The sequence below is a fragment of the Phaseolus vulgaris genome, chromosome 7, assembly GCF_051622355.1.
Source record: "Phaseolus vulgaris cultivar YP4 chromosome 7, ASM5162235v1, whole genome shotgun sequence".
NCBI classification, from domain to species: domain Eukaryota; kingdom Viridiplantae; phylum Streptophyta; class Magnoliopsida; order Fabales; family Fabaceae; genus Phaseolus; species Phaseolus vulgaris.
Window position 1 is genome coordinate 999,801 of NC_143504.1, and position 20,120 is coordinate 1,019,920.

Genomic DNA, 20,120 nt, shown 5'->3' on the forward strand with positions numbered 1-20,120 from the left:
TACCCCAACCACAAAGCATGATGGAGACGGGGATTGACTAGTGCATGATACTAGATCTTAAAATGGTGGTTGTTGATTCATGTACATAACATATCCAAGCTGGTAGTCAGTCTCAAGATGTTGACAAAATCAACAACATAACATGACCTTTAGGTTCGACTAAGAGATCCTCAACATAAAGAGTCACGAGTTTTTTTTATCAACATATGTCCTTTAAAGTTGTGCCAAATCCCCTGTTGAATGTGGATGAGACTCAACCTTGTTGTTTTTTATCCCTTCACGCTAGACATCATGAAAACCAAACTTCCTGATAAGTGGAAGTGACCTTGTATTGAAAATAATATGACGGATCATCCAATCATGAAGCACATGTCAAAGTCTATTTGATCCATGTCGGTCTGACTTGGGAGTGAATTGCAAGTCTCCCACTACCCTTAAGGGACCAATCCTAGAATAATACTACTCTCTTCCTTGAAATTCTATAGACTTATTTGACACCTTCCGTGCAAGGTTTTTAGCTCAACTTGTCGAATGCAAACCCATGGCACGACCTTGACCTCGCTACACAAGTACAAGGGGACACCAAACCTCTTCAACAATATATGCCCAATTTGCTAAAACATTTTCTAACATCTGTGATATATATATCAAATGGTGGTTATGCACAATCTCTTAATGAGACCCAATTCAAGAAAACTCATAGATACATTATATGTCGACCCACCCACCAATATGGATTGTAAAATATTTATGTGTTTAAAATTATTATTTGATTTTGTTTAAACACAACATCACAAATTAATTTAACGCAAATACAAATATTTTGACCGAAATGAGAAAAATTGATTTTAGAATTACAAAAACAATGTAGGAGAAACTTGTGACAAATTTACATCTTTATAAAGGATATTTTTTCCTAAACTCTATCAATAATATTTGAAAAAACGATTTTACACATTCTTTAAATAACTTTGAGATTGTTTTTTTTTGGAATCTCTCTAAACACTTTTTTTATATTCCAAAAATTATTTTCTAAAATTTTTAAAATAAGATTTCTGGATGAAATTTTCAAAAATATATTTAGAAAAGAGTTTTCAAAAATGAAAATAAATTAATTAACTTATTTTAATTATTTCACCTATTTGATGGGGTGAGAAAAGAACTTTGAGGGGGTGCAGCCTTTAGAAAACTATCCAAACTGTGTAGTGTAACCAACCACACTTTTTTTAGGAACTAAATAAAAGTGGAAATCTTATTTTTTTCAAAAAAAATTGAAGATCGAAACGTCGTCGTTGAGCCTCGTAATCTTGACCCTCTGGAAAACCGAGACGAAGCAAACAACAGAGTCACAGAGAGATGGTCGGTGTTCATTGTGATTCTCCGTAACCTTCTTCTCGTTCTCGCTCCTAACATTCCAAACCCTAATTAAACTTGTTGCTTCCTTCTTCCATCCCCGAATTCCGACTCGGAGTGGCTGAGACCAATCATGTCGTGGCTGAGATCTGCGGTGAACAAAGCCGTTGAAGTCGGCAACAAGAACAACCTCACTCGCACCGTCAAGAACTACGCCGACACCGTCGTGCAGCAAGCCGGCCAAGCCGTCGCCGAGGGTGCCAAAATCCTTCAGGATCGCATTGTAAATCAATTCCTCTTTTATCTTCTCTCGTTTTAATTAATGCATCAGTGTGTATGTTAGTCACTAAACTGAGACCAATCAATAACCATCCTCTTTTGTGTGCGTAGTTCCAATCCCGATAGGAGAATTTTAATTTCGTGTTATGTTCTGTTATGCACACTATGCAGGGTGCTAGGAATTTCAGAAGTGTTGCGCAGACCATTAAGAGGTTGGAAGACGCTGCTATATCTTTCAGGGGACCTGAGAGAGTGGAGTTGCTTAGAAGATGGGTGGCTGTGCTTCAAGAAATTCAGAAGTTGTTTGAAGCCTCGTTGGCTGAAGGTAAAGAGAGGACTCTCGAGCAGCACCTTGCAGTTGAAGAAGCCAAGGAGAACCCAAGGAGACCATCTCAGGTTTGAATTCGAAACCTTCGTTTTTCATATGTACAGTAGTTTGCCATGACTGATTTTATACTTTGCAGAAATTTGGCCACACCTTTGATGACTATGCTGCCTCTTTAAGACACTTTTCCTAATACACTGTCTATTATTTGAAGTACAAAGTTTTGTAGGTCTCCCCTCGGTACTTAGTAAGCGATTTTGTAGTTTTCCATAGAATTTAAAAATAGTAGAAAATTTGTTAATAGGAGTGTGATGTCACTGCTTGCAATCCTCCGGATTTATGGCGTATTGATGCCATTCCCTAGCTAAGTCTAGTCTACTTCAGAAGCTGTTGCTGTTTGTTTTCCCAACTAGATTACAGGAGGAAATTTTCCCTGTTAGTAGGTAGTTGATGCCCAAATTTTTATGTTGTTAATGTATTCCTCAAAAATAGTGAACATAATGGCATCCTTTTACCTTAACCGTTTGTGTTTGTTATTCTATTGTTTCTTTTCAGGTTCTTTACTATGATTCTGATGCTGGGGGTGAACCATTAAATTTTCGTGATGTTTTCCTTCAAAGTCAGGCATTGGAGGGTATAACATTATCCATGGTATGTTCAATTAATGTTGATTATCATGTATAAATATCCTGAACTTCCCATGGTATATTGGTACGTATCTTTATAACAGAGATATCTATCATTTGTTCTGTAAAGCATAAAACTTTAGTGTTTTAAACTGTCTTTTAGCAAAAAGGGTGCAAAAAGAGAAGCTAGTTTCAATTGTACTTTTGAAGTGAGACATGACATTAACTTGGTGAAAGCCTGAGATGTAAGCTTGAATTGAATTCACTGTCTCAGACTGTAAAGGATGTGTGCACACATGCAGTACAAATACCATGTTCTATATATATATATTGTTTTCTTTTCCCTTTTTGACTGTGGGTGGGTTTGCATTAATATTTACTATTGAAAGAGGCACCCTTTATGTCTAAAAAAATAATTTAATGTTAAACATAATGTAATTTTCTTTACTTTAACAAAATAACTTTTCGTGAATATTTTTTACAATGTCGGTTTTTGCATAATTCAACCTCAAAATCGTCTTGTAAGGTGAGAGTTGTCCCCCATTTATATACTTTTTTCAGGTTCTATATTTAGTCCATGCTAGACTTTGTTTTTCCCAATAATATTCTATCAAATATATTTTGATCTAGTTGAACATACCTTTTCGTCCTTAGTTTCTCTCTGGTGTATGCAGCTTTATGTTTTACCATTTTCATTATATTGGTAAAAGAATATCATTCTGGATAAGTCAATTTGTTTTTTTTTTGCTGATAATGGAGGTTAACCGCAGGGTTAACTCTTTTCTATTCCTCAGATTATTCACGCTCCTGATGAGGAAGAGGTTTCCCTTCTCCTGGAGATGTTCGGGTGAGTTTACTGCTTTTATATATACTGATATTTGAATCTCTCATTGTGTTTTGCCATGACTTATCTTAGATCTTATGTTGACGAATGACATCTGGATCTAGCTGATCCGGGATATGAAATTCTTTGCTGCAATTTTCGTGTGGTTTTAATGATCAATGTATTGTTATTGTGAAAAGAATGTCTTCGTGCCTAAAATTTTGATTTCATTTGTATCTTTGTGAGAAATTTCAAATGTTGCAGTTTTGCGGAAGATACGTCTAATCTTACTTTCCTCATCCTTATCTGTATAGACTCTGTCTTACTGGAGGAAAAGAAGTTCATGATGCCATAGTAAGCAGCCTGCAAGATTTAGCAACAGCTTTTTCAAGCTATGAAGATGAAGTACTGGTAAGGATGATTTTTATTTCCCTTGTATCTATGGACAGAGGTATTGGTCAGTAGTAAATGCTTCCTCTGTTTTCTCTCTTTGATTAAATGTATTTTTGGTGTTTAGTCGTGACTTCACAAATCAATGGTAAGGCTACTACTTCTTCTTTATGCATTTAGTAAGATTGTTATATGTTTACCTTGTTCATTCATTAGGTGAAGCGAGAGGAATTGCTTCAATTTGCACAAGGTGCCATCACTGGGTTGAAACTCAATTCTGATGTTGCAAGGTCAGTGTGAAGACATAGGTTTCCATTGTCATTTTCTTTGTACCTCTGATAGACACCTAAGTCTTGAGATAGGATCTTAAGTTCAAATGTGTCATCATGTTTCTGAAGATTTGGTCTTTAAATGAGCCAAATGGCGTCTGGCAATTCATGTAGTCACATCACCTAGTAGGATATAGAAGTGATTGTTTTTGGTCTTTTACATTGAGAAATATATATTTATTGGCATTGACTAGGAGCATATTGTTTTAAGATTTCACAGCGTGAGACCTCTCTGTCTTCCCCTTGTTATTTACTAACTTACAATTATTAACTTTATTTCATTATCCTTTATGTATGTCATGATGCTTTGGATTTATGTAGTAAGCATAATCAGGCACTACAGCTCTACAAAGTTAATTGATATATTCCTTTAACTAATATCAAAGAAAAATGAAATAAAATGGCAAGTTCACTTCTATAGAAGATAAACCAAATTCAATCATTTCTGTTCTTCCAGGCTTAAGCTTTTGCTATCTTGATCTATTTTTGGATATATCCACATTTAAGTAGTTGATTATATCTTTATTATAGGTCAATCATTTTATGTTAGTTATAAAATACTGTTCCATTTTAAAGTTGCTTTAATTGATAATATCTGAAATAGTCTTATTGAATGTCTAATATTACACAGCAAGTCATGTCTCGTTTTGCTTATTGACTGCAGACTAGATGTTGAAGCCTCTACTCTTAAGAAAAAGCTCAATGAGTTAACAAATTCACAGGGTCCTGTAAACAAAGTTGATTTTAAAGCTACTGAGGAAACAACAGCAACTCTAGAGGTTTGTTTCTGTCATAACTTCCGCCAAATCATTTGTTGCCAATAATGATTTTTTTTAGTAACTAATATAGTAATAAGATGATGGAACAAGCTTATCTGAAACATTTAGAGTCAGCCTCTCACTATGCCATGTAATAATAATGTTTTATTAGTCAAGGATGCTGCTAGCATTCTTGCTTCTTGTTACTAGACTGTAAATTCCTTAGTTCTATTGTCCATCACTCGTCACCCTTCAACAGGAACATAACATTTATCAGATGTCAGGTTTGATCGTTTTAAATATTTAATGTTTTGGATTTTGAAGCTTTACTGTGCTTAATTCTTAATTGAACTGTGATGCTTTCATAATTAAGCATTTTTTTGTTTTACTTACCAACTATCATGACAACGGGAATGGAGCTATGATGTGGTCAAATAGAGTGCATGCATTGAATGAGTGGGTGAAGTAGTGGAATATTCATATAGATAAGTTTAGAAGCGCTCCTTCAATTCCTTTTCATTTAGCAATTCATGCTTATATGCATTCTCACTCTCTTTCATGAGAATTTGTGAAAGAAAAAAAGAAGAGAAAAGAAAAACAAATTATCGAATCTTGTAATTTGTATTGATTGCATAGATTCATTCATGTGTAGTAAGATACAAAGTCATTTGTGATTCATCTTATGATATGATGAAGTATGAGGTAGCCATATCACGTGGAAGTTTAAGATTCTAATTACTGTGATGCAATGTAATGTAGTTTTATATATAATAATTTACTGTTTGTTTTATTTACGTAGACCTCTCTGTGTTAGAGAGTGGATTATAACCAACCAATCATTTTTCAGGCTTTGAAAATTGCCCTTGCTCAAATTAGAATCTGTTCCAGACTGGAAGCATTATTGCTGAAGAAAAAAAATTTAAGCAATGGAGACTCTCCTGAAATTCATGCTCAAAAGGTACATTTCTTCCTTTATTAGTTTCTTTGGGAAGGGTAGGAGAAAGGAAAACAAGAGGTAAAAATTATATTTCCCTGTATGAAAAACTAATTTTTTTGTAGCAATTAAAATTGGAATTGTTTACCTTGAGAAGAGAAACCGAAAAAAAAGAGTTTTTGAATCACTCATAAAAGTAGAGAAACCGAAAAAAAATTAGAAAGATTTTTAGCATTTTTAATTTTCATAATTACCTTTCTCTCTAGTCTGTCAATCATATAAAAAAATGTTTACTAGAGGTACAAATTATATTTCCTTGTATGAAAAACTGATTTTATGGCAATTAAAATTGGAATGGTTTACCTTGAGTTCACCAAAATAAAAAATGAATCACTCAGAAAACAGAGAGAAATTGAAAAGAAAATTAGAAAGATTTGTAGCATTTCTAAATTTCATAATTACCGTTCTCTAGTTGTGAATCGTATGAACAAAATGTTATGGTTAATTTTTAATTCTATTAATTATTTTATTCTTTCCATTAACATGACATTATAAAAAAGTAAACATTATTCTCTATGTTATCATGACTCTCTATGTTATCATGTTTAGTTTTAATTGTCCCCTCACCCTCTACATTTTGTTATCAGGTTGTATTCAAATTTTTCAAAACAATACAACTACCAGGTGTCCTAGTTTGGATCTAACTATTTTTTAGTGTGAATGAACTGGTAGAAGTAGAACTTACATTTGGGGTTATTCTGCTCTGAAATGTTCTCAGTCTTATTGGAGTGTTCTGATTGAATGTAGTTCCTTGGTATCTGGCCTTCTTTCTATTATTTTCCCCATATTTTTTTGGTAATATATTTTTATTGTTTTCTATACATACTTTTGTGTTTTTAAGTAGGTTGATAAGCTGAAGGTTTTGACGGAATCTCTTGCCAACTCTGCTGTAAAAGCTGAAAAGCGTATTTTAGAAAACAGGTGTCCTGTCAAATTATTATCATCTCTTATATTCTTGTCTTTATTCTTTCTCATCTGAATTCATATTTGCTATACTCACCAGAGAAATAGGTTTTGTTGAAAGTATTTTATTTAGCATTTTGTTTTTAAAACAATAGCTTTTATTTTCAGTTTCCGATCAATAAATCTGTTTTATTTGTAAGTGGGCTCAAATATGCCAGAAGTATGTCCATCCATTTAGAAATTGTAGTGGTGGTGGAATGAGGTATCATTCATAACTTATTAGTCAATGTTTTACAATCGAGCAGTTTTATGCTTCTACAAGTTCATAGTATGTCATATAAAGTGTCAGTACACTGTCTTCACTTAGGAACAGGGTGTGCTGTTTGTCTATTTCTTGCTAGCTATAAGAACACTGCATCGTGGCATCCAGATTCTATTATCTAATGAAACTTTTGTGCTCTTAAAATCTTGTGAGAAACTTTCTGCTTGAGCTTGATATGAACCATGGTAGTCGCTTTAAGTCCTACAATGAAGAGAAAATCTGTTGTTTGACCTTTTTTCTCCTCTGTCCCTGATAATAGATCCTACCAGGATTTGACTCCTCAAAAGTGAGTGGAGTGTACTTTAGAGGATACCCTAATAACCATTGATTATCAAGATTGTCACTGCCTTAAAGTTTGTTTACTTGATTTTTATTGCAATCTCAACTAATTTCTTTGTCAACAACTGTAAGTGTGCTTATCCTGTAAAAAACATCTTTTTACTTTAGAGGAGCCAACTTTGATTTTAAAAAGCTATATTTGACAATGGTTTTGGTAAGAAAGGATTCATTGTTAAAAGATTTTACTTTGAAGGTAAGGAAATATGTAATAATGTTGGAAAAAGACTACTGAAGAATGCTTTTTATTCCTTGTATATTTCTCCTTATTTTTTATTTTACAAATTTCACTCTAATTTATGATTATTTTATTCTATCAATTTCTATTAAAATATAGAAATTAGTATTTCGGTTAGTAAAATCATTTCATTTACTTACAATATGATCTCATACTTCTAATTAAAGGTTTTAAAATTTTGTAAGTATCCCTGTTGAATAATAAATGGGCAGTTATTGCATTGTAATTTTCTCATTATTGAACATTTCTGGCAAACTTTTGCCTCAGGAATCAGACATTGGTCGGTTATATAGGCAAATTTGTAGGACGGTGGTTTAGGATTTGTCTGTTTGGATGGACTGAATTTCAGGTATTCAGCTGGGTAACAGTTATGGATACAAATTAGGACATCAGAGTATATCACTAAATGCTGATGGACGAGTCCCATGAGTCACACAACAGATAGACACATAAAATAAAAACAATCTGGTGGCAAGGATATTGCTCTAAGTAATGTTGTTCATCAGTGTCGTCGTCATCACTACTGCATATAGTTGGCTGCCTCAGTTATATAGTACCTGTCAAACTTGGGGACTGAGTGTTCTACGAATCTATGACCTATTTAAATAATGATCAGCCACTAGAAATTACAAAACACAAATAGAAATTCAAACAGAGGACATCACATGAGGTAAATAATAAAAGCCCACTATCCATAAAACATGTTTCAGACCCTACTGAATAACCAATTTGAAGATCCTGATTGGAAATAATTGAAGAAATATGTGTATACAAAATTGAAATTGATTGATTCTGAATTTTAAAGCAATGGAATGCTGCTGTAGTCCACTATCAAATCTTAACAAGATTATCAAAATATTTGGAATGTTTACTGTAAGCGAAAATTTGGGTATTTGAGCTCATGTATGTTGAATTGTGCTGCCTGCATATTTTGGGATATAGGTGTGAGACTGGCCTGTAATTTGGGGAGGAGGAATATAAGAGAACTGGTGGGCTAAAAATGAACAGGCTTATTCTAGAAATTCAATGATTGGTTGGCACTGAATGTTTGTTCAATCATATATTTCTTAAGTACCTGCAAAGGAGCAAATTTAATGAATATTCTACCTTCTGCCTACACTTTTAGTTCATTGTTTAGCCTTTGTAGATGATGTCACTGATTAACTGCGTTTTTTGTTATTCAATATTCTGCTTAAGTTAATGAGCACTAAACAATAGTTCTCTCTAATTTTACAGAGTACAAAAAGAGGAAGCATTAAAAGTTCGAGTAGCTAAAGATGGTGAAGCTAGTGAAAAGGAGAAGGTAATGTATTTGCTTTGGAATATATTATTTTTCAAACCGGGAAGCTAGTGAAAAGGAGAAGCTAGTTAAAAGTTCAACGGGCATCACTATGTTCATTGTCTGTATTTGCTTTGGAATGTATTATATTTCAAATGGGGATTTCATGGTTGTACATGTACTTATCTATGCTGTTGTTCTAGATTCAATTTGTTGATATATTAAAATTCTTAGAAAATGGTCTTTAAGCTTAACTCAACTTCATAAAACCGGTATGTAAAGTGAGATTTGCTCATACTTATATACTTAAGTGTGTGAGATATCTAATACACTCTCTCACACCGAGAGGACTGGACCTCTCGAGCATGAGATTAGATATTTGTGGCTAATACAATAGCGGATGCATGATAAACTCAACAAACCTTGCTAGGATAGATTCTAATACCATCTTAGAAAGTAGACTTTTAGTCTAACTCAATTTCACAAAATCGACTTGTAAGATTTGTATCTACTTATATACTATAATTTGACCATATTTTTAGTCGATGTGGAATTTTTAACAGAAATAATGTATGGACAATATGATCAACACTGATAAAGGCTTTATTGCATTAGCATGTGAAGTTTATATGTAGCTTCCTTTATCATCATTTCAATTTTCTTCATAGTTTATACCAGAAGAGATTTCCAGAATGTGTAATTTGCATTCATAAGTAGACTTCAATACATAATTGGGGATATATATGCACCGATTAGGGTTTGTTTTTTGTATTTGTTCTTTTTTAATACATTTATATATGATATGGAAGGTTTTATATATATATATATACCCTTCATTTGGTTTACTGTTATTTTGGGGGATGTGTAGTTGATTAAGTTTGTAGTGAGACGATCCATTTCCTTGTGTGCATGCATAGGAGCGAAGACCATAATTGAAAAATAACATCTGCCTGTGAGTACTAAGTCTTCCATCTGTTGTAGGGGGACAACTGATTTTTCTTTCTTCCTCAATTTCAGGAACTGACAGCAGAGATATCTGAACTGCAGCGTAAAAAAGAAGATCTTGAAGCTGAATTGAAAAAGGTATGATATTCCACTTTTTTCTTGTGGTGGTGGGGAGACTTGTTGTAAATGATATTTGCTTGACAAAATGGGTTTATTTATTATTTTCTTCATTTCTACTCATGCAATGTGCTGGTCATGCAATCTTGTTGTCTCTTTTATATCCTTGTGGATTATGGATTGATATTTGTCGAGAAACCTTGTATTGCCTGCATATGTAAGATTCTTTGGACATTGAATGTGAATTTTGTTCTTTGAGTTTTCTGCTAATAGCAATAAATGGTAGTTTGCTTATTATATTGTTAAAATGACTCCAACTTTAATATATGGGATGTTGTTGGAGGAGTGATGATGCCTTTCTTAACTAATTTATAAATAATTGAAATCTGGCATCTGAGGTAGGTTAACACTTCTTTGGCTGCTGCTCAAGCACGGCTATGGAATGTGAGGGAAGAGAGAGACCAGTTTGAGGAAGCAAACAATCAGATAGTTGAGCACCTGAAGATAAAGGTTCGAAGTTCTATTTTTCAATTTTACGTATCCTTAAATAAACATTCCTGAATAGTGTGACTCTCAGCATCTAGTTGTCTGAAATTTTGGTTTGACCTTGATCGATAGGAAGATGAATTTTCAAAAGCCATTAGCTCATGTAAGGTTGAAGCAGATGTTATCAAAACCTGGATTAATTTTCTGGAAGATACTTGGGTTCTTCAGCGGTCAAATGCAGAAACTAACGACAAGCAGGTCAAGTATGGAACTGAATTTGAGTAATGATAAATGTTTCGTTGCCTGTAAAATAGACCAATTTCACATATACTACTATATCCTTCAACAAGAAATCTATAAATTATAGTTATTCTGCTTTTGTTCTTTATTTTTCACGAATTATTATTTTCACTAATCCTTACTTTTTTAAAGTGATGAATTGGGGAGACATGAGGACTACTTTGTGAACTTGGCCATTCAACTTCTTACTGCTTATCAGGTACTTGTTACGCTTTGCTGATTCAAATAATGGATGTATAATGACAGACTCCTTTTTACTTCCCTCCTGGTTTTTCCCATTGGTAGTATGACCTGCTATGTTGTGTGCAGAAAGAGTTAGAGCCTTCTATTAACCATATTGGAACATTTGTCGTGAACCTCAAGAATTTAAATCAGAGGTAAATACCTTTTAAGGGTGTTCGATTGTATATTTCTTTGAGTGCAATATTTTCACCTCGTTAACACAAAAAATTAGATTATCTTCAATAAATGAGCTGGTAATCAAATGATTGGTATTTTCATTTGTCCATGTGTTATTTTGTTTATCTATTTTCTCCGATTTTGTTGAGGATACAGGTTAAAGATGACATCCAGTTCAGATACTGAGGATTCAGAAGTATTAAGTCCAAGGAAAAATCTTGAGGAGGAATATTTGACCTACGAAGCCAAGGTATATATGCAACCTAGCATAATTTGAAATCACTGGCTTGTTCATCTAGCAGTTTTACTTATCTATTGTTTTGGATTGTGCAAGTGTGAATTTGGTTTTTTAACTCTAATGGCAACATGCAATCCATGTAACTTACTTTGAAGGCAGATCTTCGGCAGTTTAAAAATGAACTGCACCTTGTCCACTTCTATCCAATAACCCACGAGTTTTAAACTGTATTTGCTTTTTTTTAATAAAAGAGCTTAAACATTTTAATGGTGAGATCTTGAACTGCACAACCTGCAGTTTTAAAATGAACTACAGGGTATCCAATTCCAACTGACTTTACCTAATAGGATAAGACTATCAATGCTGTTGGCTGCTGCTAGTCCTTGCTTTCTGCTTAAATAAGTTTGATCTCCCAATATATGTTGTATGCTGTATGTTTTGTCCATGGCCAAAGCAATGGAGTAGTGCTTATGATTTGCTCGGATTTGTTGATGGTTTTCTTTCGTTGTTTCAGATCATTACCACCTTCAGTGTAGTGGATAATATGAAACAGCAGTTTTACGCTCAGCATGGGAAAGTTTCCAGGTTCTGTATTTTCTTTCTATATAACTTTATTGGGCTGCTTTATTAACTTGAGAATTGAACAGTTTTTTTTTTTATACAAGTTCAAAATAAATTTGTCTTAATCCAGCAGAAAGTTGGAATTTTTGTAACCGGTTTTCACCCAAACTCACCTTTTACAAACCATTTTGTTCTCTTCGTGTGAAAACATTTTATCATTTATTGATATGCAAGATGTTGTAATAAATGCCGTTTCCATGAATAGAAGATTATCGTTGCATCAGACACCTTGTACTAAATTATTTCCTTTTCACTTGTTGGTCTCACCAATCCAGGAATGATGAAGGGAGAGTTAAAGAGCTGTTTGATGCCATTGGAAAGTTACGAACTAAATTTGAGTCTATTGAGAGACCAATTCTTGATATAGAGAGTCCTGCAAAGGTTGAAACTCCACCTTCTGAGAAGTTGGATGGTACTCCTTCACTTTCTGCACCAGCTCATGGTGCAGAGCTTTCAAAGCCAGAGACAGATGAAGAGCCAAAATCATCTTCAGTTAAGGCTGACCAGGTATTAGACCATGAAGCTGAGTTAGCTCAGCTGGAATCTGAGTTTGGGAAGGTTAGTCAAGATTATTCAGCAGAAGAAATTGGTGATTGGGAATTTGATGAGCTTGAAAAAGAATTGGCTTCTAGTTAGGTCAATCTTATTTATGAGTAATTAAGCTTGCTGTTGTATTTTTATAAGGAGGCAAGTTCAAGTATCATAAATTTGAAAGCATGGGTCGGCTCTTAATGAAGCCTCAGTTTGGATCCAGATATCTTTTAATTTGTAAACATTAGAGCATAATTTCTTGATTCTTCTGTAAATTAATGAGTATGTAACATGCAGACCAGTCACAGTTATTTGAAACAATTAGTATGGTTATGAATAGAACCGTTAAATCGAATGACTGGAGAAATTCTAATGTCATCCTATCCTATTCTACTGTCATTCTTCTATTGGTTGAAAATTGCAAAATTATGAGTTATGTATGCAATTTTTAGTCTTCTCTAACAAATTTTAGTTGACAATAGTGTTAAAAAAGTGTGTTAGCATTTATCTTTGAACTATCTATATTTATGGCATGTTTGGATCAGAGAAAACAAATAAGAATTTTTAGATAGAAATAAAAAAGTGAAATAAGAGATATTCAAAGTGTTCCTCCCTTTTTAACAGAGTTGTTTATTATTTTTATTATAAAATATTTATAAAATAAAATAAGAAATATAACAAGTGTTCTTCCCTTTTTTGGAGTGTTTTTTCTTTGCTAAGTGGTAGTTACCAAAAAGTGTATTTCCTTCTAATTTCTCTTCAAAATAAACATTGAAAATTTGATTTTTTTTTTTTTAATCTTTTTCTTGCCTTTTCTTTCTTTCTATATTTAATGAGTTTATATTCAAATAAACCTTCACTAGAATGTAGCTTATGTTCCAAGAACCTTTGTCTTCTAGTATAGGTGGAATTTTTTGCCAATGACTCTACCTAACATTCTAAGGGATGGAACTTAAATTTTGTAGCTGCTAATCAATCTTGTAAAGTGATTCTAAAAACAATTCATGAATCTATCCACGTGGGATAAATGCGCCAAGTGTATTATTAGTCTTGAGATGGATGTTACGACAAAGAAAATTATTGGCTTAACAAGGAAATTTTGGCATTTTTTTTCAAATCTGATCCCTTCTAGTAACAAAAACAAAGTAGTGTTTTTTATTTATTTTTCCTGATAGAGATGCAGTTTTAATCCATGTTGACATCATATTATAATCTATAAGTAGGTTTGAGAAAATAAATGAAGATGCTTGACAACCAAACTTGGCGACAAACTGGGCATGAAAGTAAGGTGGCCATTAGCATAGGTCCTGCATCGACAGAAAGAACCAACAATTTGGTTGTGTTTTTTTAGCGAGTTGGCAACGAAAGAAGTTGCAAATTGGGGGAAAAAAGAGGAAAAGTTAGGAGGTTCTTGTTTTGTTTGGACTAAAAAATGGAAAAGGGAAAAGGATGGTAAACTCAAAAGTAGGTAGGAGTGTGTTAAAAGATGATGACAAACACACTCTCGAGCTTTGCAGGCATTCCGGCCTCAGTCTCTTCTCCCACCATTGCTTGTCGGGTCATGTGTTGCTTCTTTCTCTACTCATTCTTGATCAGTGTGTGCATTTACTATAATACTTTATTCACTTACGATAGAACTTCATTTTTCAAAGTGAAATTAATAAACATAAAAGTGGTGTAGTTAAAGAAGACACGAATAATTTCAAATCAATGAAAAAGATGCCCATGTTTTGCATCCGTGTACACCAAACCAAAAGGTTTGGCAGGGCTTTCCCCGTGTGCAATTATTCACTAAAGTGCGTTAAAACAAAGGCAGGAATCCAGTTAAAAGTGCTAAAATGTAAGGTATTCATCTTTCCTAATCATGTTCATTTTGGTGCACAGCACAATGATAAGTAGTTAAGTACTAATATGAATGCCAAAGTGCATGCCCTCAGACATGTCTTGTTCAGAAACCCAATTTGCTTGTATGTATTAAGATGTAGATTTTAAATCTAAATCAATCTCATAAAACTAGTTTATCAGGTGAAAAGTGGATTTTAAGCCTAAGTCAATCTCATAAAACTGGCTTATCACGTGAGAAATGAACTTTAAGCCTAACTCAACCTTATAAAACCAGTTTACGAGATGAGTTTGTCACGATGAAATCTCTAATCTCTAGTTGACGTGGGAAATATGTAGTGTTATACAAGGTTCCAAAATAGACTCTTTCAATTTCAGACTAGCTTTCCAGAGACAAAAGTACCCATAACTGACTTTAGTCACAGTATGAGAGTCAAGGACAAATACTGTAGTTACTGCTGCCAGGAGATTCTGGTGTTGTACTTTTCTTTCAGTTTTAGTCCTCCAATTTCTAAACAAAGGCCAAGTTAAAATATTAATATCATTCAAGCATACCCTTCTGCATAACAAGAAAAAACATTGCAATTCACTGGTTTTTAATTAAGATGTTTGTTTTGATTAAAAGTAATCAAATCAATGGCTTCAATCATCATGTAATATCTTGGTTCTAGCTTCCCATTGTGCAAGACTTCATCATGCCAACAGCACTAAGCAAGTAACTAACCTGCAGTGAGACACACTGCAGTTTTTGGACAATTTCTCTGCATTATTAATTTCTCGTGGAAACAAAATAATTTAAATCATGTCATGCTAGTTACCATTGGCAGCAAAAGAAGTATAAAAGTAGCAATCCCAATTAGAAATAAGCCACAATGGTTATGTTGGGTGGGTCAGTGCTTCTCCCCATAAGAAAACCAATCAGGTCCTAATTTTACATTTGACATCCTTCAATATTGACAAGACATGAAATAAAAAATAAAAAGCAACAAGATTAGAATACCACTAATTCCATGATACTGCTTTTTGAATATATCATTCTATGCACTTTCAAAAGCAGTACAAGTACCACTCTTCATTTTTCCATAATAAAACCTCAGCTACCATTAGCTGCTATCCCCTGATAGAGAGAAGTCCAAAATACAAGAGTAGTGAACCTGAGAAGTAGCAATGGCTACAACACTCTTAGCATGTGATCCTGCAGATGATGATTACATTGACATGGAAGTCAACTCATACTCCAACTTCTTCTGCCATTCTCAATCCTATCCACAGCCTAGAGAATTTGAGTTCCAAATGTCCTCCATTGTTCAAGAGAAAGAAACAACAACCTCACCAGCTGATGAGCTTTTCTACAAAGGAAAGCTCCTCCCTCTTCACCTCCCCCCTAGGTTACAAATGGTTGAAAAACTCCTTGAAAAATCCACCTCTCCTTTTGACAAAGAAGATGATATCTTTGAGGAGTTCTTTAGCACTCCTCTAGCCACTACCTACACAACACCAACTGCAGGCACCCCATTTGAATCCTGCAACATCTCTCCATCAGATTCTTGCCAAGTTAGCAGAGAACTAAACCCTGAAGAGTATTGCAACCTTGCCTACCCAACAGATACAAGTGGTGGATTTGTTGTTGAAAACCAGAAGAAGTCATGGACAAAGAAACTGAAGCAATCTTCACTAGGTTCAAAGTTGAAGGCTTCAAGGGCTTATCTCAAGTCTTGGTTTGGAAAATCTGGTTGCTCATATGAAACCTATGCAACCTCAACCAAAGTTGCAGATGAAGGATCGGTTTCAAAAGCCAGGGAAGTTTTGAACAAGCATGTGCAAGTGGCAAAGAAAAACCCATATGGACAAATTCACAGGGACAGATATCAGTCCTCTAATTCTGCCATGAGAAGCTACAAAGAAAAGACAAGTGAGGATGAAAATAACCAGCACAGAAGGTCATTCTCGGTAGGCATCAAAATGCTATCAGGGAACAAGTCATCATCATCATCTTCATCTATGTCTGGCTCAACTTCATTTTCATTCTCAAACAAATCATATGGAAGCCAAGCGCGGCAGCTGCTGAAAAGGTGCAGCAGTACAAATTCAGAGATAGAAAATTCAATCCAGGGAGCAATTGCACACTGCAAGAAGTCTCAGCAAGTGTTATCTTCAAAGAAGACTGCAAGCGAAGTAGGACTCTACTCAGTGTCTGCATCTAGAACCTCAGTTTGTGAAGATCATGAGAGGGTTGAACCTCGGAGGGGCGGATAGGGAATTGAAAAATAGCTTTTCTTATTTTGTATTCTTCACACATTGTCTTTCAATTCAAAAGTAACTTTGGTGAAAGATAGCTTCATTCACCAGCACTAATTTTAGAAACACTCATGGTTATCATGGATATTTATTTAAACCTTGTCTACAGAAGATAGTTGCTTTTAGTTCCTAACCAAATTATTAAGAGTAGAGAATGAGATTATTCTGAAAATGAAATTCATAACATTGTACTATCCACTTTCAAGCTAAAACTTTGTTTGTTGAAAATCCCAAGTCGAATACACAAACCTATCTCATAACTTAACAGAGAATTACAAAAGAATCGACCAGAAATGTTAAGTCTTTTATGAGACAAAACAAAAAATTACAAACTAAGAAAATCCTATGAACCTCGTCTCATAGGCCCGGTTTTAGTTCTGGTTTTATGAAACTTTGATCGAAACAACCAAAACAGTGACAGTTTTTTTTTTTTTAAAAATTTGGACTCTGTAACCTGAAAAACTGATTTGATCTTTCTCCAGGTTGTAAATCAACAGTAACAATCAATTATTGTACTATGATAGGAATCGATATGTATACATCAAGCATTTTCATCTGGATCTTAAAACATATAAGGAATGGTGAAAAGTATATCTTCAACTAGAAATCTCATTGCTTGTAAATGATGTCAACTAGAATGGTGACAATACAATGCGCACTATAAATGTCTGATACTTGATACTAAAAAATTGATTCTGTTTTGCACAATTCCTTTAATCAATCATGAGAAAGAAATGATTAGTGCAGGCACAGTACAAACATAATGAATATAAGAGTAATGTGGACATCAAAACCCAATTGTTGAAGTGGAAAGCATAATAATATGTACAACTATTAAATTGAGAACAGGCACATTGCAAGATCTTCTCAAAAAGAAAAAGTTGAACTTAGAAAACAAATGAGAAAGTTATAGCTATCTACTAATGCAATCCTAGGCTCTCACTGCCAAAGAATACTACTAATTCAGTTGTGTTCAAATGATGACAAGAAGGTGCGATTATACCAGCACTAATGCACCGGATCCTATTAGAACTTCGAAGTTAAGCGTGTTTAAACAAGAATACTACTAAGATAATGCACCGGATCCTATTAGAACTTCGAAGTTAAGCGTGTTTGAACAAGAATACTACTAAGTTGAGAAATCTTCGTGTTGCACCTCTTTTAAAAAAAAAAAATGATGGCAAGAATAAAGAATACGAATCTATTCATGTCATGTGCCAATGAATTGTATTTGCTTATCTGTCAAGTTTGATCATCTAAGTTTCCATTAATTTTATGAGATTTCTTTAATGAACAAATAAATGTGATTGCCATACACCAATTTTTCCAATAAACAAATGTCTTTTAAAGTTGAAATACATGTTTTTTAGGTCCCTTCTAAATTCTATCAAATACTGAGAGGGTAACAATCATCATGATTGTAGAAGCCCACATGTCTTCGTCCCTTGGCAACTACTATAAGACATTTATAGGCCTTTAATTTCTCTGTGAAGAAAATTTCTTGACCATTAAAGTAAGCTTATATTCTATTATATGGCAAAAAGCTTGTCAGAGCAACTGAGAAAGAAGAAAAAAGAAGAGCTATGAGGAAGTAAACTTCATACGTAAAAGAATGTGTTAAAATATTCACACTTATGTATAAAAAGATCCTTCAGTGCAGACAAGGTGACAAACAGCTTTTCAGGTGGTTCTATTCTGATTTCTTTAAGTTATCAGATGTTCTACAACTTTTGTAGGTATGAAATAAATATTTTATGTATAATGTGGATGCCTTCTACTTGGCTTTTCTCCTCGAAGAAAAACAACTTATACTTAAAAATATAACAATTTTAAAGCTATATTAATCAAATCACAATTGGAAACTGGTGCACTTCAGTAGTTGTAAAATTTTTACTTTATCTTATTCTGAAGAGATTTTTGTTGTGTCTCAGCTCTTCATATTTAGCACAAGTTATTAAAACCAACACAGTGTAATATATAATTGATGGATAAGTATAGTCTCTTAGGATGAAGAACTGGATCATAAAGTTTGTATATATAGAGTAATGTAACATGTGTTTGAGAAAAGTCATGTCCTTTTGCTTAAATACATAATTCTCCTTTTGCTTTCATTATTGTCTGATTCTGTATCTGTTTATTCTGCAGATAGTGCTCTTAATGCTGTTAAATGCCATTGAGATCCACGCTTTCAACATTCAGGCTACTTTTAACATTCAGTGTTCCTATTTGGTCTCACGATTTCAAAGGTGACAACTAACATAATCAATCACCTTGCCACATTACAACACAATCGTCTGATAGATCATGCATAAGCTCTTTGTGTTTTCCATATGCATTCATTGTAACAAAAAAACCATTTTTATTTAATAATTTTTTTAGTGTAAACTTCAAAGAAACCTCAAACAATACAGCCACCTTTAATACTATAATAATCAACTTCTCATGTTACAATCTCCAAATGGCCATGTGCTTCTTTTATACAAATATCCATTCAAATACTCCACTCATAAAGAAGGGCACTAGAAAGAACTTGGTGCCATAAAACCCCCTCCATGCCAGGATTCAAAGGATGGTATCCCTTGTAAGGATCTTTTAAGAAGCCCAGACACGGATACGACACGGACACGGACACAGAAATACGGCTAAACTGAAAATTATAGGACACGGGACACGGCTATATATAAATTAAAATGTAGTAATATATTTTGTTATATGAAAAAAAAATCAAGAAAAACATAAAAACTCAACCGCATTTTTTTTTAGCTTTTATAGCGTGTCTAAGGAGGGAAACGTGCCTCCTCCGGCATATCCAGAAAGAGGATCGTTTCCGGCCCAATAAAAAGTGTCCAACACCGTGTCGGACACGCTTCCGTCGTGTGTTCGTGTCCGCGGTATATCGGAAACACCGACGGTACCTTTTTGGCCGTATCCGAGCTTCACACTTACATTTGCAATTTCATGGCTCAACTTGCATCATTTTAGTTGCTCATAATAAAATCCAAACTAAAAATTATTAAAAAATCATTAAATAGAAATTAATTTTTGAAACTAAAAGAATTTAATTTCCTTCCATTAATCAAGCATCATGATGCAGATGGTGCAGTTAATAGTGCACTAGAGTGGTTTTCATTTTAAAATAGCAACCATTGTGGTCCTAATAGGTGTCAAATATTAGGTTTTCAATGTTTCCATGTAGTACAATACAACCAGAAAAACCAGAAAAAAAAATTCAAAGTTATTGCTCACTTTTAATACTTAATAATTTTAACTTAAGAATAAAAATTTATGCATGGTTGCTGACGATCTTAAAGTAGACCAAAGCATCCCAGTAAACAAATGCACTTAAAAAATTATCCATTTTAATTTTTGTATATGTACTATTTTTAAC

The 20,120-nt window shown here is 33.8% G+C and overlaps 2 protein-coding genes across 2 annotated transcripts; both read left to right on the forward strand.

Moving 5' to 3' along the window:
* The first annotated feature begins 1,377 nt into the window (after positions 1–1,377).
* On the forward strand, positions 1,378–12,970 carry LOC137828825 (structural maintenance of chromosomes protein). The gene is made up of 18 exons (XM_068635547.2): positions 1,378–1,636; positions 1,804–2,028; positions 2,513–2,608; positions 3,378–3,430; positions 3,721–3,817; positions 4,013–4,086; positions 4,790–4,904; positions 5,731–5,841; positions 6,722–6,798; positions 8,913–8,979; positions 9,973–10,038; positions 10,420–10,527; positions 10,636–10,766; positions 10,936–11,002; positions 11,113–11,180; positions 11,359–11,452; positions 11,955–12,025; positions 12,337–12,970. Exons 1-18 carry the CDS (start codon positions 1,487–1,489, stop codon positions 12,695–12,697), a joined length of 2,031 nt encoding a protein of 676 aa, XP_068491648.2. The 5' UTR covers positions 1,378–1,486; the 3' UTR covers positions 12,698–12,970.
* A 2,421-nt stretch (positions 12,971–15,391) lies between these two features.
* Positions 15,392–16,798, forward strand: MAKR4 (membrane-associated kinase regulator). Its single transcript, XM_068635548.2, has one exon. The coding sequence runs from the start codon at positions 15,602–15,604 to the stop codon at positions 16,688–16,690; it is 1,089 nt and encodes a 362-aa protein (XP_068491649.1). The 5' UTR covers positions 15,392–15,601; the 3' UTR covers positions 16,691–16,798.
* The last annotated feature ends 3,322 nt before the right edge of the window (positions 16,799–20,120 follow it).